This window comes from Siniperca chuatsi, linkage group LG7 (assembly GCF_020085105.1).
Source record: "Siniperca chuatsi isolate FFG_IHB_CAS linkage group LG7, ASM2008510v1, whole genome shotgun sequence".
Taxonomy (NCBI): domain Eukaryota; kingdom Metazoa; phylum Chordata; class Actinopteri; order Centrarchiformes; family Sinipercidae; genus Siniperca; species Siniperca chuatsi.
Window position 1 is genome coordinate 23520547 of NC_058048.1, and position 22644 is coordinate 23543190.

The 22644-nt window shown below is 40.3% G+C and overlaps 1 protein-coding gene across 14 annotated transcripts in view; it reads right to left on the reverse strand.

The window, feature by feature from the left end:
- The window catches only part of robo2 (roundabout, axon guidance receptor, homolog 2 (Drosophila)), a 328885-nt gene that overhangs the window by 167727 nt on the left and 138514 nt on the right, over positions 1 to 22644 (reverse strand). Inside the window, exon 1 of one of the 14 annotated variants that reach the window (XM_044202728.1) lies at positions 3705 to 4593. The exons of the other annotated variants lie outside the window; for them this stretch is intronic. Coding sequence (XP_044058663.1) covers positions 3705 to 3759 — 55 coding nt within the window. The 5' untranslated portion in view covers positions 3760 to 4593. Of the gene's footprint in view, positions 1 to 3704; positions 4594 to 22644 lie in introns of those variants that run through there. 14 annotated transcript variants of the gene reach the window in all.

The following is a 22644-nucleotide window of genomic DNA, read 5'->3' on the forward strand; positions in this document are numbered from 1 at the left end:
ATTATCTGGCGGTGACATTTTCTCTCCCACTTCTGAATGAAACTGGAAAGGCTTCAACCAGCATGATCCCAGAATTTAAAACAGCTGTGAATCCTTTTATTTTTGAGTGATCACAGAGCAATACTTTGGACTTAAAAGAAGTATGCAGAGTTCAAAGCCTATTCTCTTCTATCCTGAACATGTAAAGTGATGGCTGCTGAAACTTGATCTACAGAGTAGCCAGACTTGGCTGTTAAAATATCATAGGAGTTGACAGGCCCACATTACTGGTCAAGTAACACTCACTCACACACACACACACACACACACACACAAGGGCCTGTAAGCTGATTTTCATTGGACAAGTGCTCACCTCTTTCTTTGTTCCCTGTTCATTCACTTCCATTTATGATCACCACCTTTGTCTTTATTCACCACTCATTTTTGATGTTAATCAGACAATAAACAGTAGTGCTCTTTGATGCAGAGGAAAGCGGCGTCCTTGACAGTGATGAGACTGCGGGAGACAGTAGAGAGGAGCTTCCCATAGATCTCAGATGAGGGTTCATCATTACAGAAGCCCCATTCCAGCAAATGAACCGCAATTACAATAACACTGCCTAAACGCTGCCAACTCAAGCAGAACAATCACATTTGGGGCGAAACATTGCAATGGCTCTTACACAATGACCTCAGCCTGCCTCATCATTCACCTAGACTGTTTTAATCTGGGCTTACTTTCCATTATAGGGCAGTACTTTAAACCTCTCTCATTCAATCATGACCATCAACAGAGCTGTTAGTCTCCAGGGTGTATTGGTAATAAAGCCTCATCCTCGCCATTTCCCTTAAAAAATTGTGTTGTTTAACAACTCTTCCCTCAATTTTTATATTTGATTACACTCATTCTGTCTCTCCCTCCCCTCTTTCCCCTCCCTTTCCCTGACACATACACAACCACTCTACGGGTTCGAGTTTCTCTTGACTCAGCATTACTGAAACCACAACCCTACTGGCGGATAGAAAGCAATACACTGTCTAGGCCACCAAAGACCCAGAGTGGCTGTCTCCACAGCCTTTTAGACAGATTTAAGTTGGACCATATTTCAGCACCTCTCAGAGTGACACCCAGGATGGACGTGATGTCACCAGTTCCTACATCAGACACAAGCATGCAGGAGATCTCAGAATAGCGCAGGGTCAGGAGTGCATGTCCACTATGCAAAGCATGTTCTAATCCAGCATCAAAAACAGCACATGTAGTTTAAGAGATAACCAGGCAGCTGCTGACTGGTGTATTCCTGGAAATATCTTCAACTGCAATCATTTGGATTCTTAAAAAAGTGTGGTAACCCTGTTTGTAGATGTGCAATCTTATCTCAGGTCTCAAAACAATCCCCTCTCTTCCAACCCTGGCAACAACACCCAACACACACTCAGTTTCTCCCCCTATTCTCTCTCCATCGCACCTTTTCTCTCCTCTCCTAAACACTAGCAGTATTAATCACAGCACACTAAACAGTGACTGACGCCATTCACAAGGCTTGGCTTTGTTGGCTATGCTGCCCAGTGAATACAACTCCAGACCTTTTTGTCTGCCTAAGTGGACTCTTAGAGGAAGCTCCTCCCTCTCCAAGGACCCTCAGATTACCTCTGAAAAGGGCTGGGTGATGGGTGGGTTCTGCAGGGATGGAGGTGCAGAGCAAGGAAGAGGGGGGAGGAGGATGACAGGCAAATGATTGGGAAGATCCACTGCTCCCAGGGAGATGTGCACCCTCTCTCTCTGGACAACTAGCAATGCCATCAGCCACTGCTTAGCAACCAGTGGGTTTGGCTGAACAGAGTGAAAGACACCAAAAAAAGGTAAAAGAAAGAGAAACAGAAATATTCAAATCCCAGAAGAAAGGGGACTTGATTTGCTAACTACAGAAGGCATGAGGAGTGCTTCAGAACCAAAATTTGCAGCTGTGAAGAACAAAAGCGGGAGTTGACAGGTGAAAGGAAAGAAAAATGGGGCCTTGCAGGCTCTTGCATTCAGCGACAACAAAAACTCTGCTTTACATACTGCTAAGTTGTACAAACAATACAAAGCAAACACATGTGCGAATCATCACTCACAACATAGTTCTGATATAATGTCCCAGTATGTGACTGGTTGGGAGTATTATTTCCTCATTCTATGATCATGAGCACCACTTTGACTGTGCAGGCTTGTGTGTGTGTGTGTGTGTGTGTGTGTGTGTGTGTGTGTGTGTGTGTGTGTGTGAGGCAACTGTGAAAAGGTGTGTCCAATTCAAAAGTTGCACTAAAATTCAATCATACTTCAGGTTTATGCATTTTAAAAATAATACGTCTTAATCCCTGCCATGATTCCACCAGTCACAGGTGGAACCAATCCCAATCACGATTTCCTCACCTAAGCCCTCCTATTTTGATGATTGATGTGTCATCACATTAACTCAGCAGTTGAGGCTGTACTAATTCCTCTATTAAACCACTTCTCTTGTAGGCCAGTGAATCCAAAGAAACCTTGTAAAATCGGCCAGTATATATATAATATAATATATATATAAATATCGTATATATATATATATATATATATATATATATATATATGCTGATTTAGCACTCAGCGCCGGATTGGACGAAGAGGGCCCAAGCTTTTGGCTGCAGGAATTAAACAGTATCAATCTCATTTGCATCATTATTAAAGTTTAATAAAATAAATGGGAATAATAATCTGGGGCACTGTCCCACTTTGGATTTAAGCCGGTTTACACTACGATGCACAATCGCAGCACTGAAACCCTAAAGCGAACCACCATCTACTACAGTGCGGAGGCAGGGGGTTCACAACACACCTGCAAGCCAGTGAACCTCCCACCCACAGGTCTGAACTACTTTGTGTTGTGTTAGACTCCTTTACCTTTCATTTGTGCCGCCTGAATACACCCACATATTTTGGATTTGTTTGCCATAATTAAAACATCCTTTAATAAAACGCCTTCCACCCCTGCATTAGCGATTTAACCTGTAGCCACTGTCACAGACCCGGAGAATCATTCATAATCACAGATCTTTCTCTGCTTTACACTGAGTCTCAGAGAGGAGAAAAAACATTGAAACCATTTTTGTTTTTGTTTTTTTTTATCATTTTTGCAACAGGTCTACTTTATGATTATCACTCAATAATATTTACAAGCTATTTAAAACACGTTCTGCATGCTTCTTCTATCTGTTGCACTGGAAGAAACAAATCAACTCATCTCTGCCCTTATTTTAACCTGAGAGGCGACGATTAGCTGCATTGGACGGAAGAGTTATCTGTTGAATACAGCTGCTTGTTCATGTATTGGGCTACTTTGACTTTAATGAATGAAAACATGCATTGAAAAATATGTTCTGCGATGATGCGGGATACATTTAAAGTCCATAAGATTAGCTTTGTTATCAGCAGTATTCCCTGGTAACAACTGTATACTAGTTGCCGACTTAACAGGTCTGTAATCATCAAAACTCAGTGAATTTATTAAATGTATTTTTTTCCCGCACACCAGAGTCCAACAACATACATTTACAATATTGCTCACAAATCAAAACTGGGTAAAAACGATGAGTGGAGTGCCAGCGGCAGTGACTGGCGAAGTCTGCGTAAAGCAGAACTGAATCTTTTTTAATACATATAATGAGAAGTTTTACACAACAACACATGTTAGGCAACTTACCATTAACTTGAAAATACAGTAATCCACCAACAAGGATGAACGCTAGCGGACCCATACTAGCATATTAAACATCCACGGCGGGCGCGCAAATCCTCGAATTCACAGCAGAAAAAATATGTCCAAAATGACAAACAAGTCTCCTCCGTGTTTCTGGGAGTTGTGGAAAGGTCCTAGTTACTGACGAAAGCCAGTTTCAATGTCCAAAAATTGAGAGGATCCATTTCACAGTAGGTCACCCGGAGCTGCTCGGGGTGTTCATATCCACCAAACCTTGAAACCAAACTCTCGGTCTTTGAGTATTACCGCTGCTTACCCCGTGAGTTCATCCGCAATTTCTCCAAGATGACCCACTACACAAACTGAAGCCCACAGAGCATGAGAGAAGATAAATAAAGTCCACACTGGAAAACAGACGTAGGGTGTGCACTTCTCCGCGGGTCCTCGGTTCCTAAGGACGCGTCTCTGGCACCGCTCAAATCTTCAGAGATGTCTCCACAGTTCAACACATGGCTCGGCTGATACTCTGACTGGAAACCAGCCTTAAACTCCCATACATTCCCCAAAACTTGTTTTTATTACAACGGGAACCACCTCCCAAAAGACCCATGTGCTTTGCCTGGGATAAAGCGTTGTAAATGTACAGTCGTAGCCTACTACAAGTCAGTTCAACAGCCTCCTTATCTCTCTGCTTTTTGGTTTCAACAGCGCTGCCGCTAGGAGCGCACGGTCTATGCGCACCCGGCACAGCCCGCAGCCCACCACACTGAAGCTTGACACACTTGCACGAAAAACGGATCGGTCGGAGAAAAGAGCAGCGAGAAAGGAAGAGAGTAGTAGACTGAGGGGAAGCAAAAGCTGAGGAGAGCTGGGATCTCAGTCCAAATCTGTCTGTAGTTATGAAGAAATGAAGAGTAGGCTAGTGACCCCTTTGCTACAGGTAAGGTAATCATTTTAAGCAGAAATGTATTGGAGTGAAGGAAAAACCCACATAAACTCTGTTTACACACATATAAATGAGTTTACATATCATTTATAGCTTTAGATAAAAGTTTAGCACATAAAGTCATTGTTTACCACACAATGCGAGCATTACACTGATGGATATTGGACAAATCTTATCTGAAAATATCCAGGTACTTTAAACACCTTATTTACTACAGTTAAACAAAAACAAACAGCCAACATATGCAACATATGTGATAACACAAGGAGCTTTATATAAGGAAGAATCATTTGGAAAAAGAGAATAATGCAGATCGTATGATTAAAAAATGTAATCCACAATTGAAATTAGAATCAATGGACTCCATATATTGTAGGCATATTAAAGATGTGAGAAAGAAGATGCTGAATGTATGGATGTTAATGCATTGGGATATTGAAGAAGAATTGTAAATATGATCTGTCAGAAATCAATGACTGATTGACCGAGCCCCTGCACCGAGATGAGGAGAGAGGCAGCCTCTCTGCATACCAATATTGCCTACATGTATGTCTTTTTCAGGGCAAAGTGTGCACACAAAGACAGAATACAGCAAGCGCACAAAAAAATCACTACAATCCTATTTCTAATTGTGAACAAATTTAGGTCATATGATTGGGTGCAGCAGTCAGGACCCAAGATATGTTGAGATTCAGATACAGAGGTGGGTTGTGTAAGTGGTCTGTACTGCTGCCCATTAACCTTCTTCATGTTGTCTCACCAGTTTATTATACAGTGAGCTATGAGCTGTGAGCTCCCCCTACTGGTGTCAATTGTAGCAAACGTCTTGTCAATAGGCTTTTTAATGCTGCTCTATCAAGTGGTATAAAAACAGGAGACAGCATGTGTAGCCCCAACAGAAATATGTTCTAAAGCAATGTGATTGATGTAACATAATTGTGCCATCAAATGCATTTTTGGGTTACATTTAGCAGCAGGATTAAGCTGATTTGATAAATACCACATCAGAAGAGCTCCTTCAACACACAGTAATATAAGGTTAAAGAACTGGTATATGTTGTAACTGCGTAAGGCTAATTTTCAGCTTCATGTCACAACAAAACTACTGATAATAATTACGCTACTGTTGTCTTTTTCTTTCTCCACAGAATACACCAAATGCAAATTGGTTTATTATTTTATCCAAATAACTTACAGAATGCAAATACTGTAGCTGTATGCAACATTAAATCAACATCTATATAAATAAAAGAAAAAGAAAGTATGACCACACAAATATGAAAGCTATAAGATCAATCTAACAAGTTGGCCTCTTTGTTTTTACCTGAACAGACACGACACTAGCTGGAGCTCAACCTAAAAGGTTTGGATTTCCCTTTTTATGACTTACATCAAAGTCAGCCATAGAACAAAGCCCTCAAAACTCACAGTATGTGCCCTGAAGGTGTCTGTGAAAACCATACTCTCCCAATAAAAAATATAGAGACTAACACCATGACAGGATGGCTTTAGCAAAGGGAACAACTTCTGTTGTCTTTAATAATAGCTTTGACTGATCGTGGGGTTTTTTCTTCCGTTTGTTTGTCAAGCTGCATGTTTAGGCTTGCAGTAAGGCCTTACTGGGAACTGCGACATGTTGTAAGTTTGCTTGCTTGTTCCCATTGCAGGCAGCGCTGTCAGCTGGCCAGACACAGTGATTTGTCTTCATATTTTAATGTTTGTGAGCTGCATGCAAATGCTGCCTTCTCAGTGCCTCCATAGTGTCCTAGATTCTACCAGATGTGTGCAATCACACACACACACACACACACACAGCCAAACAAAAATTTATTGTGTCATCAGTGTTGTTGAAGGTTCAAGGCAAATAAAAGAGAGAAAAAAAGGGAATTGGAGAAAGGTAAATTACTAAGAAGAAAAGCGCACTTCAAACAAACAATGGAGTGTATGGCTTCATTGATGGAAAAGTAAGTAGAGTGTAACTCTCCCTCAAGCCCAGCTTTTTATTCTCCACTTTCAATCACTGTATCTGTAGCGGAGGCAATGATATTCCCCGGGTTTCTAAATATCAGCTGAAAGTGGATTTATTTTAATTAAACTGGAGGCTGTGTTTACTCAGGGCAAGGCATGTTACATAAAAATGAGATGGTGGGGCTAAGCCATGGACTGATAACTCATGGACACTGTAATATGAGCTTATACTTCATTCCACTGTTGGAAGAACATCACAGATCTTTCATTAGGGTGACATTCATAATATTACTGACAAACAGGGCTGATTATTTCTTTCATTTCAAAAACTGAGCGCATGCAGATGAGGTGTAACCACACACAAATAAGTGTGACGTTACTGAGGGGAAAGCAAAGAAAGAGTGGTGGTTTGGAATGGCTGCATCAACAACACAGATGAAACCAAAGATATTAAAAACATGGAGAAAAACAGTCTTTTATGCAGTCCCCCACTGCCCCCCGTTTTTTTCCATCCGTGCAAAGACAATTTGAGTTCACCACCAGATGCTGAAATGGATCATTTGTTTTAACCCAAACTAATCATGCCACAATTACTCTCACGTTTTTGTGCAATTATGTGTTGTTAATTGAATCAAAACTAATAATCAATCAGATAATTTCCCATTATTGTCCTCAGGACATCTGCTCACTGATGGATCCTGGGTGGATCCGTTCATTAGGAAGGTTGTTTGGCGTGACCCACATCTATCCTTGTCCACTTCTAAGTGACATGACTTTCATCGGTCAAGTTTATTCCCAAAGTCCACTGACTTTTGTGGCAAAATTAAGTTAAATCATTTCTTCCATTAATATTTACATAATAAAGTAGCTTACCTTTAGAGAAAATGTAAGCAGTGTATTATGGATTGATATGATCACTTTTAAATCTGCACCCTTTAATTACTGTATTCTCTCATTTTTCCTGTAAATGATTAAGGATCCAGATCTTTTATGTTTTATTTATAGTGAAGCCATGTGAACATAAAGTGCTGCAGTGTTGTGTTTTTTTTGTTTTTGTTTTGTAGATAAAAGCACAGCTGAGGATCAATAGGAGGTCCCTAAGTGGAGAGTGTGATATCTACGAGACAATCAGTGTGTACAACAATAGCACACACTCTGGAGGTTTGGAGACACATTCCAGCAGAGACATTTTCTGCATTTTAATTGCATGTAGCTGAGGTCCAATTCAAATGCAAACTATGAATCTAATGCAGACAGTGACAGAATGTGTAGTTTCAGCAAAGCTGCATCTGTCTTTATGTATGTGTCTGGGAGAGAAAGAGGAAAGTGTTTATAATTGTGAGCCAGGTCAGAGGTTCAGGTAGCAACATCCCTCACGATCAGATCAGAGTGGTATTTGGGGAGCTCTTAGCTGGATATCTTTCATGGCTGAGTATCCCCTTACTGGGTTTGGGTCTCTGTGTGGGGATGATTAGGAGCTGGAGGTGGGGGGCGGCAGTGTGCGGAGGGAGGATGATGTGTGGAGGGGTGATTAATGTAGATGTCAGTAGCACCCTCCCTCCTGTGCTCCCTCCCTAGCATCCGTAATGACACCTGGGGAAGGCAGAATGGGCCTACCTGCAGCCCAGACTCCCTCAGCAGGGCATGATTCTTCCCTATGATCCTCCTCTGTCAGCAGTCCTGTCACTGGGCTCGGATCAGGCGCTTATTAATGGGCCTCTATGTCAAACATAGATACTAAGCTGTGCTCTGCTCCGCACTATCCTTGGCAATAACACCCACATAGGCACACACACTGACGCGATCATTTCTATACAAAACAATGACAGACACAAACACACACACACAGCACAGTACAGCACACTCATAACTCATAAACACATCACTGATGCACGTTAACATTTGCTGAAATATTACTTTCTTATTAAGCAAGTTTTACAGATTCAGTTCCAGCATGACAAAGAGTCCATAGATCTAATAGATATCTCTGTTTCCCTCCTCTCCTTCCACTCTTTAATACACACAACCCAATATCATATTATGCTGAAAAAGTGACAAACCTCTCACTATGATGCATTGTCCAACAATTCAAATCATACCGCTCAGCAGTGAATAAGATCCACACAAATACAAAAAGTTTATATGGCTACTGAGTAAGGATTCAATAAAGTCTCTGTCCAGAAATGTGGCAGGCTGAACACAAACAGACCCTCAATGCTGGCAGAGCCTCAGCACGACTGGACTGCTTTTGCTATTTAGGCTTGTGGTTTTAATATGATATATGGAACAGGGAGACATTTATAAGAACCCAAGTTTTTGGAGACATAACACAGCAGATCTGAGTTTATTCAGGGCAATAAAACATTTAATGGAAGTCAGTGCCACACATGTTAAATTCTGTACTCTCCGATACTCCCTCAGAGGAGCTTAAGGAGGAGGCTGGACAGATGGAGGAAGTATGGAGGACATGACACCTGAGCTCGATGTGGAGAGAAGCTTCTATCAGCAGGACATAAACTCTGTATGTAATGCATCGCTCCGTCTTCCTCTGCGTTCACTGAAGGTACAGGAAGAGAGATAGTGGCACTCTATCAAATGTTGGAAAACTGGGGATTACTGTATAGGAATTCTTGCTTTTCACATCGACTTCTAATTTGTCATTGTCTGTTCTTCTCTCCCACTTTCATGTCACGTTAAGCACTGAATAAACTAGCTATCAGTATGTGATTTTGTTTGCAAATGTATGTGCCCACTTGTGAAATGACAAAAACTATTCTAACTTTGGCAGGAAAAGGTAAGATCCCATCACTCATAATATGAAAAATAAAATCCATAAAATATGTTTTCAGGGCTTTTAATACTAGGTATTTTTACTCACTACAACCATACTTCAGAAAAATGTAGAACCAAAAGAAATATGATGATGCTGCAGCAAAGAAAATACAGTGCAACATCTTATCAGTGCTGTTCCAATGACAACAAACAAAACAAAAAAATTTCACATTGAAAAATTTACCTTTAGTCCTGTACACAGGTGGTAACTATTTTTCCCTGAAAAAGCTACTGAAAAACTCACAAATGTCAAAAGAGAATCTACAAAGTACACGATGAGATACATTCAGTTACAGGGAATCCAAAGTAAACTTTACAGGATGATCCGTCTCCTTTTTTTCTATTTTATGTCAACGTCTCTTTTCCTCCCACTTGTATTAGATATTCCAGCCCCTCTTCTTCAACCACATTCCTGTCATTTATGGAATTTCCCTGTCTAGGTGAAAAACAGCCCACTCCCAGAGTCCTGAGAGCTGCAGCTAATTAGCTGGCCTACTTTTTCCTGAACATAGCCGCTTAATCTGCCTCTGTGGAAAGTCATCGCAACTGTCATCCCCCACCTCGGGCAGACCTTGATAACAGGGTAAACAGTTTCGTCCAGTGAGCGATGGGCAGCAGCCGTTAATGGATGAGAAGTGAATACTTGAGCTGTGACGAGTCAGAAGGGAGAGAATGAGAGGAAGGGAGGGCAAGAGCTTCTCAAGTATCTCTCCAACCTCCTTATCTGTTAGGACATTGTCCTTCCTCTCTCCAGTCCTCCTCCTCAGACCGACAGCTACAGACATCATTAGCAAGGCTCTGAGCAGGCTGTTTCCTCTGGTTTGTAAATCCCTTAGTCCTGCACAACTTACCAGACTATAAAAACTGATAAGACTGGTTTCATATTTGGCATGAGCAAACCCACTGTGTCAATCTTAACAGTCTCTGTTAAAATGGGAAGTTATTTATTTTCATTTTAATGAGAATGAGATCAGTTGGTAGTGTTAGTATGATTGGTATCACTTTGCCTCATTCCAGCATTGTCACACATATCCACCATGAACATTTTCTAAAATTGGTATTGTGTTTAATTGTGTCTGCATTACTGCTCCCAAGCCTTGTATTTTCTTATAGTCTATACTGTAAATATGAATTAGTCCATTACCAAATAGGGTTTTTACTTATCATGTACCAACTATTCCTGTTTATCACTGAGACACTGAGATTTCTTGTATTAGCAGCTGTAAATATTTATTATTCTTTGTTAGAGGAAGCAGAGTGGATGTGAGCATAAACTAAGAGTTTAATTAAACCCCCCTCTGTAGTGGTGGCATGCGATCAGTAAAGTATTTAAAGATTGCTAAACTATCCAATCGTTGGAAGTCATGCAATTAATGTTCTATATAAACAGGAAGCAAATATACAATAGAAATAACAGTATACTGCAAGCTTTACAAAAGGTAGTATCTCTCTATTAAAGGTGTTTATTGTATTGAATTGCATTATATATTGGATGACATTATGTTGTACAGGTGCTCATTCTTTTCTGCCCACCCTTTATAGATCGGGAATGGAAAATAACTTGCGGCTTGCAGAGCAGCTGCTCACCCAGTCATGGAAAAGTCAGACATGATGATTCAATTCTTCTGTACTTATTTTACTAGGCAGCTGACAACTCAGAGGTCTGTGATGGAGGATTGGGATAAGATTTTGGGCTGCAATCTTAAATAGAATGAAGTATTCATTATGCAAAAAATAAGACAAAAGTCTCCATTTATCAATGTCTTCTTCAGTCCTTCTCTCCTCTCTTACTACATTCAACAGCTCGGTCATCAAACTTTGTACTTTTTCACTGTGTGTCTGTCTTACTGATAATATATATTTACTATTATGCTTAATATATTTTATCACTCAACCCAGTATGCTGGAGTGTAAACTCTAACACTGAACTTTAATGTGCCTATTGCAGCAAAAGTCAATTTTCAGGGAATATGAATGTGTATAAACAGTTTCAAATAAAACTTTTATCTGCTAAAAGGCTGTTTCTTTCTTGCAAGAGAAGATTACACTCAAAATATGTACCCCATTACACTTTCAACCATGCACTCACTTTTGGAACAGAGCCTAGAATTAAAACTGCTCCTCTCACTGCTTCTCTCGTCCCTACTTAAACCTCTTCAATCTCCCTGTCCCCTCTGTACACTGTAAACTGGCTGTAATCGTGACTACAAAAACAATACAACCCCCTCATGTCCTTTAAATTGTCTGCTTTGTTCCTCACCTTCAGTCAGGTGTTAGAAGGGGGAAAACATTAATCTCAATATTTGGATTTGGTAACCCTGTGGCCTGGGACAATTTGAACATCTGTTGTCCCCTATTGCCAGAAACTAAAATTTGTTGCACGCTTTAGTCTGCGATGTTATCGTGTACAGCTCCGTGGAGCAATTTGACACTACCCAGGATGACTGGGTATGGTTTTGAATGAAGAACAAAGCTTGACTACATATTGTTATGAGATGACAAATCAGAATATTAGATGTCTAGTCTCTGAAGCAGTTGCTTACATTTGGCTTCTCATTTATCGATACTTTTTGGACTTCCTGTGACCACTGCATTGAATAAAACACATCGACACTAAAATTGAGGGGTATTCCACTTAAATAGACAGCCCACCCCTGTATGCTGAGTGCTATTGACAGAATCAAATGAAGGCAGTGGACATCAGAGGTTCAAACTTAACTGTCCCCCCAGAATGGAAAGTGATTTAGAGCCTTAGGGCAGAGTCAATCCCAAATGACACATTAGGGCACCTCTTCCGCATGTTCGACCAGGGACACCATGACCCTTTTTGGGAGAGAAAAATATCCAGACACTGGGGGAGCCCCAGGCACCCCAACCGCCATAAATGCCTCAATGTCACCATCTGAGCTGAGTGATGGTCTGACACAGATCGTCTGACTCGCTGGACACGACCATGCTGGCCTTTAATTATTTTTAGGCATGAACTTGCACACACACTAATAGAGACACAATAAATGCCTACAAGCAGCAGGTGATGACATTTAAGGAAGGACTGGCAAAAAGCTACTATGCACAATGTTCAGAATATACTGTATGCGGTAACACCTTACTGAAGGATAGATTTATTCCGTTTGAAAATGACATTTGAGTTGTTACATGACAAGAGGCTGCAGTTTAGCTGTATCATTCAGGCTAAGCTCCCCTCAAACCACTGATCTGGTAATAAAACAATGGAGGCATGTAAGTGGATTCCACAGGGTGTAAGTGGATTTCACAGTGAGCAAGTTTCCACAGCTACTCCTAACCTGTGACCTCTTTCTGTTTGCTAACAGTCTCCCACAAATAATTCTAACCCCCTTCAGCAGAATGAATTACACAGACAGTATGGATCGTCATAGTCTCTTCAAGCCCTAATGAAACTGGGCTTTTGCCCCTGACATTTCCATCCCCCGGGGCCAAGCCTCGCACGGCCGCAGCCTCGTACCCTGGCCTTGCCACTTCACACTCTAATTGCTGCCTCATAAGCAAGCACCACAGCAACAAATCCAGTTAACGACAGTGGCATATTGATCGCTGGCAGGCAGGCAGCACCCCTGTCCCTAGGTATGGGAGGAGGGGCACTGTGGCTTTTACAACCTGAGGGATGGCCCGCACCCAATAAAGAGCAGGTCCCTGTGACAAAATAAAAACCAAAAGAGGGTCAGAGTGATACAATTACTGTTCGGCAGCTCTGACCTTAACTGTAGGTGAACAATAGACTGCAGGATGATGGTGGGAATGGGAGGAAGAAAAGAGGGGGCCCTCATTACAGAAGTAGGCCTGGAGACCTGTTCAATTTGCTCCATTAATGAGCGCTGAAGAAGCACTTTTACGCTGTCCCAACAGAGCCATTACAGGCCTAGCCTGAGCACTGAAGAAGTCAGACTTCGCACCATGCCACAAATACTGCCGGCAGCACTGGGACATTAAGCCAAACAGACCTGAAAGCTATGAATACACAAAGGCTGTTCAAATAGCAGCCTATAAATCCATGATGTCATCAATACAAAAATGCTGCATTGGTACTTAAAATGCTTTATGGCTACATGGCATGTTAATCATAATTTCACTTATTTATGGTGTTTTATTGTATTTTAAAATATTGTAAACAACTCTAAACATGTTATACAATGTGTGCTGACTGGTATTACAGAACTTTTATGCAGCAAGCAGGATGCCTAATTGGCAAATGAAACAAAGCATTTTACTGAAACCACTCATTTACATACTAAAATGGCACGAAGAAAAGGCAATGCTGCGTTTTCCTCTAATTTATTTGTGCAGCAGAGCACAGTAAAAGGTGATAGAATGAGGCCAAACAATGGGAAGCTTAGTGAGACTGCATTTCTGCTTAAATCTAACATCTATCAAATATGTTATTTTTCACAGATACTGTACATCATACAATAGCTGAAGCTGGTATACATCAAAGTTGTAAGCAATCATCAAAGAGCATTTTTGCACATTAATAATCTGTTTTAATGCAGCACTAAATTATTGTTTTCTGTTGCCTTTGTTGTCTAATCTGGTTTACTTTCAACCCTGTATCACACTGTTTCTTCCACCAAGAATAGCTCTTTCTTCAGTTTTAAGCTGTTACAACAGACAGTAGATGTTTGCTCTCTCTTTTATTCCGGGCACATTACAAATTCTGCCTCAAACATTTGTTCTACTTACTATAGTGACTGAATCCACATTTTACTAGTTATGTGTATATTCACATTTCCATCAGCTGTAAAAACTGAGTTGATTTCTAACGTCAGACTGCAGTAGAAGGTGATCAGAATCAGAATCATAAATACTTTATTGATCCTCGAGGGGAAACTCTTTTGCTACAGCAGCTCACTATCACGTCACTGCACACAGGAATAGAAGTACTTAGCAAAAAAAATAGAATACACAATAATACGTATGAATAAATATCAATATCAATAAATAGGGAATTTTAAACTGAAAAGAGTATATTGCATCAGTAAAGATAGCTCAGTGTATCCACCATTGTTTCTGGACAGATTTTGGATCCTTCTGCTCAGTTTAAAGTGTCCAACAAGTGTAGGCTGTTCATAATGTGACCGTTATATATACAGCAATTAATAAATGATAAATGCATTACTTTCTTTATTAATTAATAAAAATGGGTTAGTGGGTCTCAATTGAAATGGGTCAATGGAAACGAGTAGAAAACAGACATCTGGTTTTAGCACAAAACTACAAGATGGCCAAATCTGGACTAATAAAATTAGATGCTGATTCCTCTGGATAACTCTCTGTTGTTACAACATAAGCCAGACTCAGCACCATTTGGTTTCTGGCACCATCTCTATGTGTCTGTCTGTGTAACAACTTCGCCCTCCCTTCACAGTGTTGACCCACACCTAGTCTCCACTGCTATGGCCCAAGCACTTCTGAGCTGCCCGCTGATTTTTTGGCATGAAGAGACTATCATAAAAGTTTAATGATTTCAATTTACGTTCTGCGAGTGGGTGGTTACTGATTAGCAGCTGCATCAAAGACACTTCACTGTACCATCCTGTCCCCTCCTTCAAATTCCCTCTCCCCTTTCCCCACAGAGGCTTAGGACACCTTACAGGTTTCATCAAGGCTGCTGAGGCTGTTCACCAAAATATGCAGAGAGATATATGACATGTGCTAACATGACTGTAAGCTAAAAAAAATTCTCAGTTGTTTTTTTTTTTTTGCTATCACAAATGAAGTAAATATTGCACGCACATTTATCTTAACAACAGGTTGGTATTCAGTATAAGCACAAATATATCTACTTGTTTTCATATGCATTTTGAACATTATTATACTCTGCCACCCACTGTTACATGCCTTCCACTCCACCCTAAAGCCCAAAAACTATAGAATGAAAACAGTGGCAGACAAAAACACTAGATATTGTGTGGACAGAGTATACAAATCCATTTAGATGCTATATTAGGTGGGAAGCAGCAATTAAATGGCATGATTTACTAAATTTACACAAGAGTTATCAGTGCACTTTTAATTACATAATATTGTTACGCCCTCCTTATAGCAAGAGTTAATGGAGACACACACTGTCTGTGTCTGTGATTTGCCCAGGCGGAGGATCACGTGGATGCCACATTTTTCATTCAAATTCAAAAGGTGACTGGTTTGCAGCTATGGTATGTGTATTTGTATCTGTTCATTCACATATTTGTCAATGCATATATTTGTGTTTGGGTTCGGGTTAATGTAATGCACTAGCTTGGCACTTTGATGCATCTCTTTCCTTGTTTTGATTTACAGTTAACATAAAACAAAACAGAAGCCGGAGCACACCACAATGTTACAATACACAACCATAAATTATAAATACATTCCCTGCAGGAGTGAATTATATTATTAATTCAGAATGGAGGTAAAAACCAAACAAAGAAAATCACAGTGCAGTCAAATGGGAATGAATAAGTTCTGCAGTGAGACTGTGACTCAAATAACCTACTTTTAAAAATCATCAAGAAAGAAATTAGCTGCTTGAAGCCTCATGAATCGCCATGTACAGGGTGTTGCCACTGTTGCTGTGGTCGGTGTTAGCCTTCTAGGTTAACAGAATGAGTGTGTGGGCACGTGGCCTTGGGTCAACAATATTATTTGGATTTTACTACACTGCTGTGCAGTGCTGCTGGCCTTGAGACTTTACTGTGTGCCATTAAGGTCTAACACATAAAATCGAAAATGTCATCTCTGCTCTAAAAGCGTGAGGTTGTTACCTTTACAACAGAAAGAGAGACAAAGATAGAAGAGAAGAAGAAAAGGTGACAGAAAACATCTATATTTGCTAAATTTAAAAACAAATGGATGTACGAGTTGTAAGATGAGGAGCATCAAAATAAACATCAGTTACAGCATTATCTGTGACATTGTAAATCCATCTATTCATGTTGTTGTTTTTCTTCCTCTTGGAAGTCTTTTTTGTTGATATTCATTGTGGCTGTATTTGGAGGAGAGCCAATAGAATTTGTTGTGAGCTCCTTATTGTGTGCTAGCTATAAACAGGATTCATGTCTATATAGTCTCTGGTATTCTACAATTACAACAGATTGCAATTGGACTCCCACTATCTTCAGGATCAAAAAGAGGATGTAACAAGAGAGGATGTGTGGGTCAAAAGGGATTGCAACAATTTAAACGTGGTGAACAGTTTGAGCTGAGCTTAATGATTTCTGTGAGACAGTGTCATCCAAACACCTCACAGAAAAAGGACCTGTTTTAATAAGGCCCCTTGTTCTGAAACTACCTATTGATTTTCACTATGCTGGGTTGTGGGGCAGTGACCTGCTCTGGTTCCTGGCTCCAACAAAAGCTAAATTGAGCCATTTAGAAGCTGGGTTTGTCTTTAGAGACTCCGACTCAGCACTGACTCCCCCAGCCAATTTATTTCCATCAGGTGGAACTTTTTTCTGGAGCTGCAGAATTTCACCACAATGGACCTGCTGCTGAAGATCCAAGCGCACAATTTCCTACTTCCTTCGATCAGTCTCTACTGAGTTTCGGTTTCACCCCTTTGCTTTATTACAGTTCAGCATTAGACTGACCCAACTGCACCACAATGTGAACCACTACAACAGGGCTGAGGTTTCTTGTTTTTTTGTTTTTTCAAATCACAAACTAGTATTGTGGCCAGCAAAAAGTTGGAGGAACACTCTGTATCGCTGCTACCTCCACTCACAGCAGACTGTCAAATCTGTCAGCCCTCTGCAGCTGAAATACACTGACTGCTTGAGTGGACAAACAATGCAGAAGGAGCAAAACAGCCATCGGCACGGAGGTAACAATGTGACAAGGACATGATGAAGGAATGCACATGCTACTCACACACAAGCCTGCCCACAGGCACGCATGCACACGCACATACTTTGAATGACACATAGCATTACTAATTAGGGATGGGTACCGAAGACCAGTCTTTAATTGGTGCTAGATCCTGATTTGTCAGAATGTTAAAATTGATAGGCATTTTCAGTTTGCTTTGAGCCAACATGTAGCTGTTCGCTAATGATAATGCATTCTTTAATGTTGTGAGACTACGTCATGTGTGTGTTTACATTCTGTGGACTGTAGTTATAGGTGACAGATAAAAATGTTCTGCAGATTTGGCTAACTGGAAAGCAAAGCAAAAGAAAACACAGGTAACACTACATGTATGTTTGGTGTGTAATGGGGGTAACACTGGCGATCTAATGGGACAATATGCCATTTGCTTGCTGTGTTTTGGATTTTCTTTTTTGACCAAAGTGGCTGCTGCTCTGCCATCACTACAGCTAGTCCACTTCCCCACCTCAAGTTGGCAAGAGTCGACCTCATGTCAAGGCAACACTCATTATCAGTTATTAACTTCATAGAGCAACTTTATAGAGTAACACCGCCAGTTTAAGCAAAAGTTCAAACACTAACATCAACTTTAGCTAGCTGTGGTTGTCTGGTGGTCTTCCTTCTGTCAATATATAGCAACACTCTTAAATGTACTGTATGCCACGCATTTTCATATGTTTCCTTACATCTGATATGTTACCTGTTTCGAAGCAACTAACTACCTGTGTGCTTATACTGAGTCACTGCTCTCGACACATGAGCCTCCATCTGGAGCAGAAGGCTGCCAGTCAGTCATAGTCTACATCTCACGCACTAATTCTCTCTCCCTCCTGATGAACAACAATTAACAGTATGCCATGATCACTTTGCAAAAAAATGAAAAAGGAAGACAAATAAAGGGCACACTGGTGCACCTTGTTTGATACCAGTATCAATATAGGTGCACCGATATCGATACCAGTATTGATATAATCCTAATGAGTCCCATCACTTGTACTAATAGCTGTAAACCACAGCTGTGGTCATTATAAAGTTAACGGATGTCTGTAAAAAATTAAACAGCCAGCTGTAGCAGTGATCTTTCAATTGTCTGTACTAATGAAGTTAATAGGGGGGATAAAGTGCAAGTGAAGCTAAAACTACTGTTGCTACTATGTAAACAGAAACTATTTGTTTACATGTAACCACAAATGTCCCAGCCATTAGGGTTATTCCATTATGATAGGCTCATATTTAGCTGTCTCTGCATGCTACATTCCATATCACCAAAGCGTAGTGTGTAGTCAGTGTGCTGTAAGAGAAATGCAGCAGCATACTATTGAAATCCTGGTCAGGGATTACATACAAGCACATAACATACTTTCCATCTGACTGAACTCTTGCTGAAGGAGCTAAAAAGATGAAAGGAAGCAGAGAAACCATCAAATAAATGATCTGAACCTGAGATCAAACAAGAACTGCTTCTTGTCATTTCCTCAATCAAAGTTAGGAACAAATCCAAATATTTTTCTCTTTTGAAAAGGCATGAATAGAGAATGAAATTCAGGTTAAGAGAATGTGAATACTGTGCCATAGGTCACTCAAGTTACAGGGTACATGAGGATATCAGAAAACCATGAAACTGTGCTCAAAGGCAGAATAAGAAAAACTGACATGAAAGTAAGAGAGGGGGAAAAATTCAAGGTCACCCTCGTTCTTTTCCCCCACGGCTGCAAAACATTTCAGTGTACAGTGCTGCAGCACATTCATAGCTCAAACCAATTTTACCAGAGGAATCAATATGGCTGAAATATTGGGTTTTTATGAGTTGCTACATTCAGCTGGGGGCCATGTGAGTGGAGTAATGTGTTCAGCTAGATTAGATTTAAACAGCCTAGACATTGAGAAGGGGTGAAACAAACTTACAAGTGAAGAACAAAGAGGAGCACACAGACTATGATTATTATAATTATTGTTATTATTATAATTATTGATTGCTACATGAATAAAGTCCTGGAGCTGATGTGCATAACATTCAATGGTGACATAACGTACACTGAGTTGCAACTTGTAGTTAAAACGCATTTGATTTTAGTGTGGGTGAATTGTAAAGTATGTGACTTTAAAGAGAAGCAGGTCCATGTTACAGTGATGAAGATTTAAAGCCTATAAGCAGACCATAATTGATTGTTATTCATATTTGATGTTGTTTAATTAGATAAACACAAGACCCATATTTCCTTTTGCTATATATTATTTATTGAAGTCTTGTTTCACGTGTCAGCATATTGCTGCAAGGCGTGGGCTTAATGATTCGTGGGGTTTGCTGTATTTCATTAGACGTGCCTATTTGCCCACTTCTTTCTATTGGAAAGAATAGAAGAGAAATAAGCCACACAACTATATTTCTCATAAACTATAGTATTAATCATCGGTGTCCCTGGTCGAACATGTCTAATGAGCATTTACAACCTGCACTGTATCTTAAGTGTCTTTGGGCCATCATGTCTATACAATGTGGTGCAGGTGGTTCTTGTGGTTTCTGACAGCAACCTCTTTGAGACCTCGTAAAGTCTCAAAGGTGTGGAAAAGAACATCATGTAAGCCATGCTGCCACAGAGCCACTGCTCAACCAATTCCTAAAAAGAGCAGCTGAGGAAGCCATTACACAGCCATAGTGCCAGGGAAAAGGGTGGGCCACTGGGGCCCCCTGGCAGTGCTACAGTCATTAATGCCCTCAATTTGCCTTAATGGCTTTCTCAATCCCAGCCCTCAATTCCATTCGTCCCCACGCCAGACTGTATTTCGTCTCCTTTCACTGCCTGTAATTAATCCATTCATCTCTAAAAGATCCGATCAATGCTGTCTGAAATGCGAGCTGCTATGCCCTGGGAATAATACAAGAAAAACATGTGGACCATGGTTTGGTCAAACAGAGTTTGCAATGCTGTAAAAATTGTATTATTGATAAAACACAACTGAAAATATTGGTGAGCTGTAACTATATATAGTACCATATTTACATCAATAAAATGTAACAAAGAAATAATTGTTGTACAAGGACAATATAAGAACCCTTCAGCATCTCAATACATGACTAAATTCCCACAGTGAGCTATTACAAAAGTCAATAGGATCATACAGTGAGCATTCCTACCACAGATGAATTTTCAATTCCAGTCCCATCATCTTACTTTTCCAAGCCAAATGTCATGCACAGTATATATAAAAAAATCAATTTCCAATGTATGTATTTTAAGGGGAAGAGATGTTGCATGACATTTTTGTGAAAGGAAAGCCTGTTAGAAGAACATGTTGGGGTTGTAACTGGTTCATTTTGGTTAAAAAATGAAAAGACACAACATGAGTATGGATGTGTATGCATTTGTGTGTGTGATTGTGTGAGTCTGTATTTTCATGATTCAGAAATGCTGGCTGGCAATCAGGAACCACGGGCCCTCCCACTGACCCCACCACTAAATCCCCCTCCTTGGTCTGGGATGGGATCAATAAGTAATTTTTTGGAGCTGATTAGTTTGCAGCAGGAAGGTGGTCACTGTCTGATCTGTCCTGAGGATATAATCAAGCACTAAAAAGTGCCATTATTGCCACTATAATGTGAGCAGGATGGGTGTTGTAGTATGAAGTGATACACATTAAATTGGAGATGGTGATTATGGACCATGATGCAGAAAAGAGCAGTTGATGCTGTATGGACCTGACTTGGATAAGAAGACTGTTCACCCTGGAAAAAAAGATAAATAAATTCCTCTTGAAATTAAAATAAATCAGTGATTGTGAAGGATGCTTTTGATTAGGTGAAAATCAGCCATGTTGTTGCTTTGGTTTGTAAATGTTATCATCAGTAAAAAGCAGCGAACATTTAAGAAAATAAGTGGATGGAAGGGATGGCTACAAAAAAGTAATTTAGGGCCTGTAAGACTAAAGTAAGAGCTGCAGTAAATTCTGCTGTTTTTATCCTTGAGAGGCTGATTGTGATGCCTCAGACATGAGTATAGAAGGCATAAAAGAAATGTGTGGCTCGGATGAATTCTCACTTCTCTTTGGATGGAGCATGCCTATCATTTTTCTATAACCAGACTCTTCCAGTAAAACTGCTTTATCACCGTTCAGAATTATATGTTAACTACACTTATATATCATAAATGGGTTTCACAGTATGAGTAGACTGTTATTTAAGTTTACAGCATATGGAAGATCAGAACATACTAACTAAAAGTAGGACACAGGTTTCTCATGTAGGTACTTGCATGCATACGTTTATGGTGTGTCTACCTATTTCAAACAGCAATTGACGGGGTCCAAGCACAATGGTGTGGTTTTAGAGAAGAAGAGAGCTTGAAAAGCAGGTAAGGACTTGATCACCCTGGGACTTGGGACCAGGACCTTTGTATCCTCAGGTGAGGTGACTTACATTGTGAGCCATTGAGGACATGCTTTGTCATGCACCTTCGCACATTTTGAGGGAACAAAATGACACGGACCAAACAGGAGCATTATGGCTATTTAAACTTATGATGCTGCTACAGCGCCACCTACTGGCCAAATGGCAACACATTTGTTATGGTCACTCATACATCATATCTACACATGACCACCAAATTTGGTTGCAATAGCACAAAGTGTTCAGGAGATATGACATTGTTCGTAATATAAGTCCTGCCGACAATATTTGAGCAAACTTTTAGGGCCAATTATAGCAAAACCACATGGAATATCAAAAAATCTGAAAAAGTATTTTTTCCTGGTTTGTTCCAGAGATTCTCTGAACCAAATCTGGTTGTGAATGAAAGCTGAAGGTTTGAGGTGACCAACAGTTAAAAATAGAAAGAGAGAGGGAGAGGGGGGTCTTATCAGAAGGACTGTGTTTTGTAGCCTCAATCAGTGAGTACTGCCCTTAGCAGGGTTTAAACTCACAACCTTTAGATCTAAAAGGGGCATAGAAGTGGCAAGATCTTAAACCACGGGACTATTCGCTGGGGAGACATAGCTTTTCACTCACCTTCTTATAACGCGAGGCATTACGTGCAAAACTATTTTTGTCTGTTTAAACTTAAAACGGTTACAACAGAGTCTGTTACAACTGCTAGTTTTGGGTGTATTATCAATACACCAACCAAATATTTTGGTGACGTCTGATCCAACACTGAGCAAAAAAAATGTTGTGCATACAGTAGAGCAGGCTATTGAATATCTGATGTTGTAAAGGGAAAGCGTAGTATCTCCCTTCCTCTCTTTGATCCAAGCAACGACTTTTATATGCTGCCCCTCTCAAATGCCTTTGCACCGCTAGCTGAACTCGCTGACAGTCTGGCT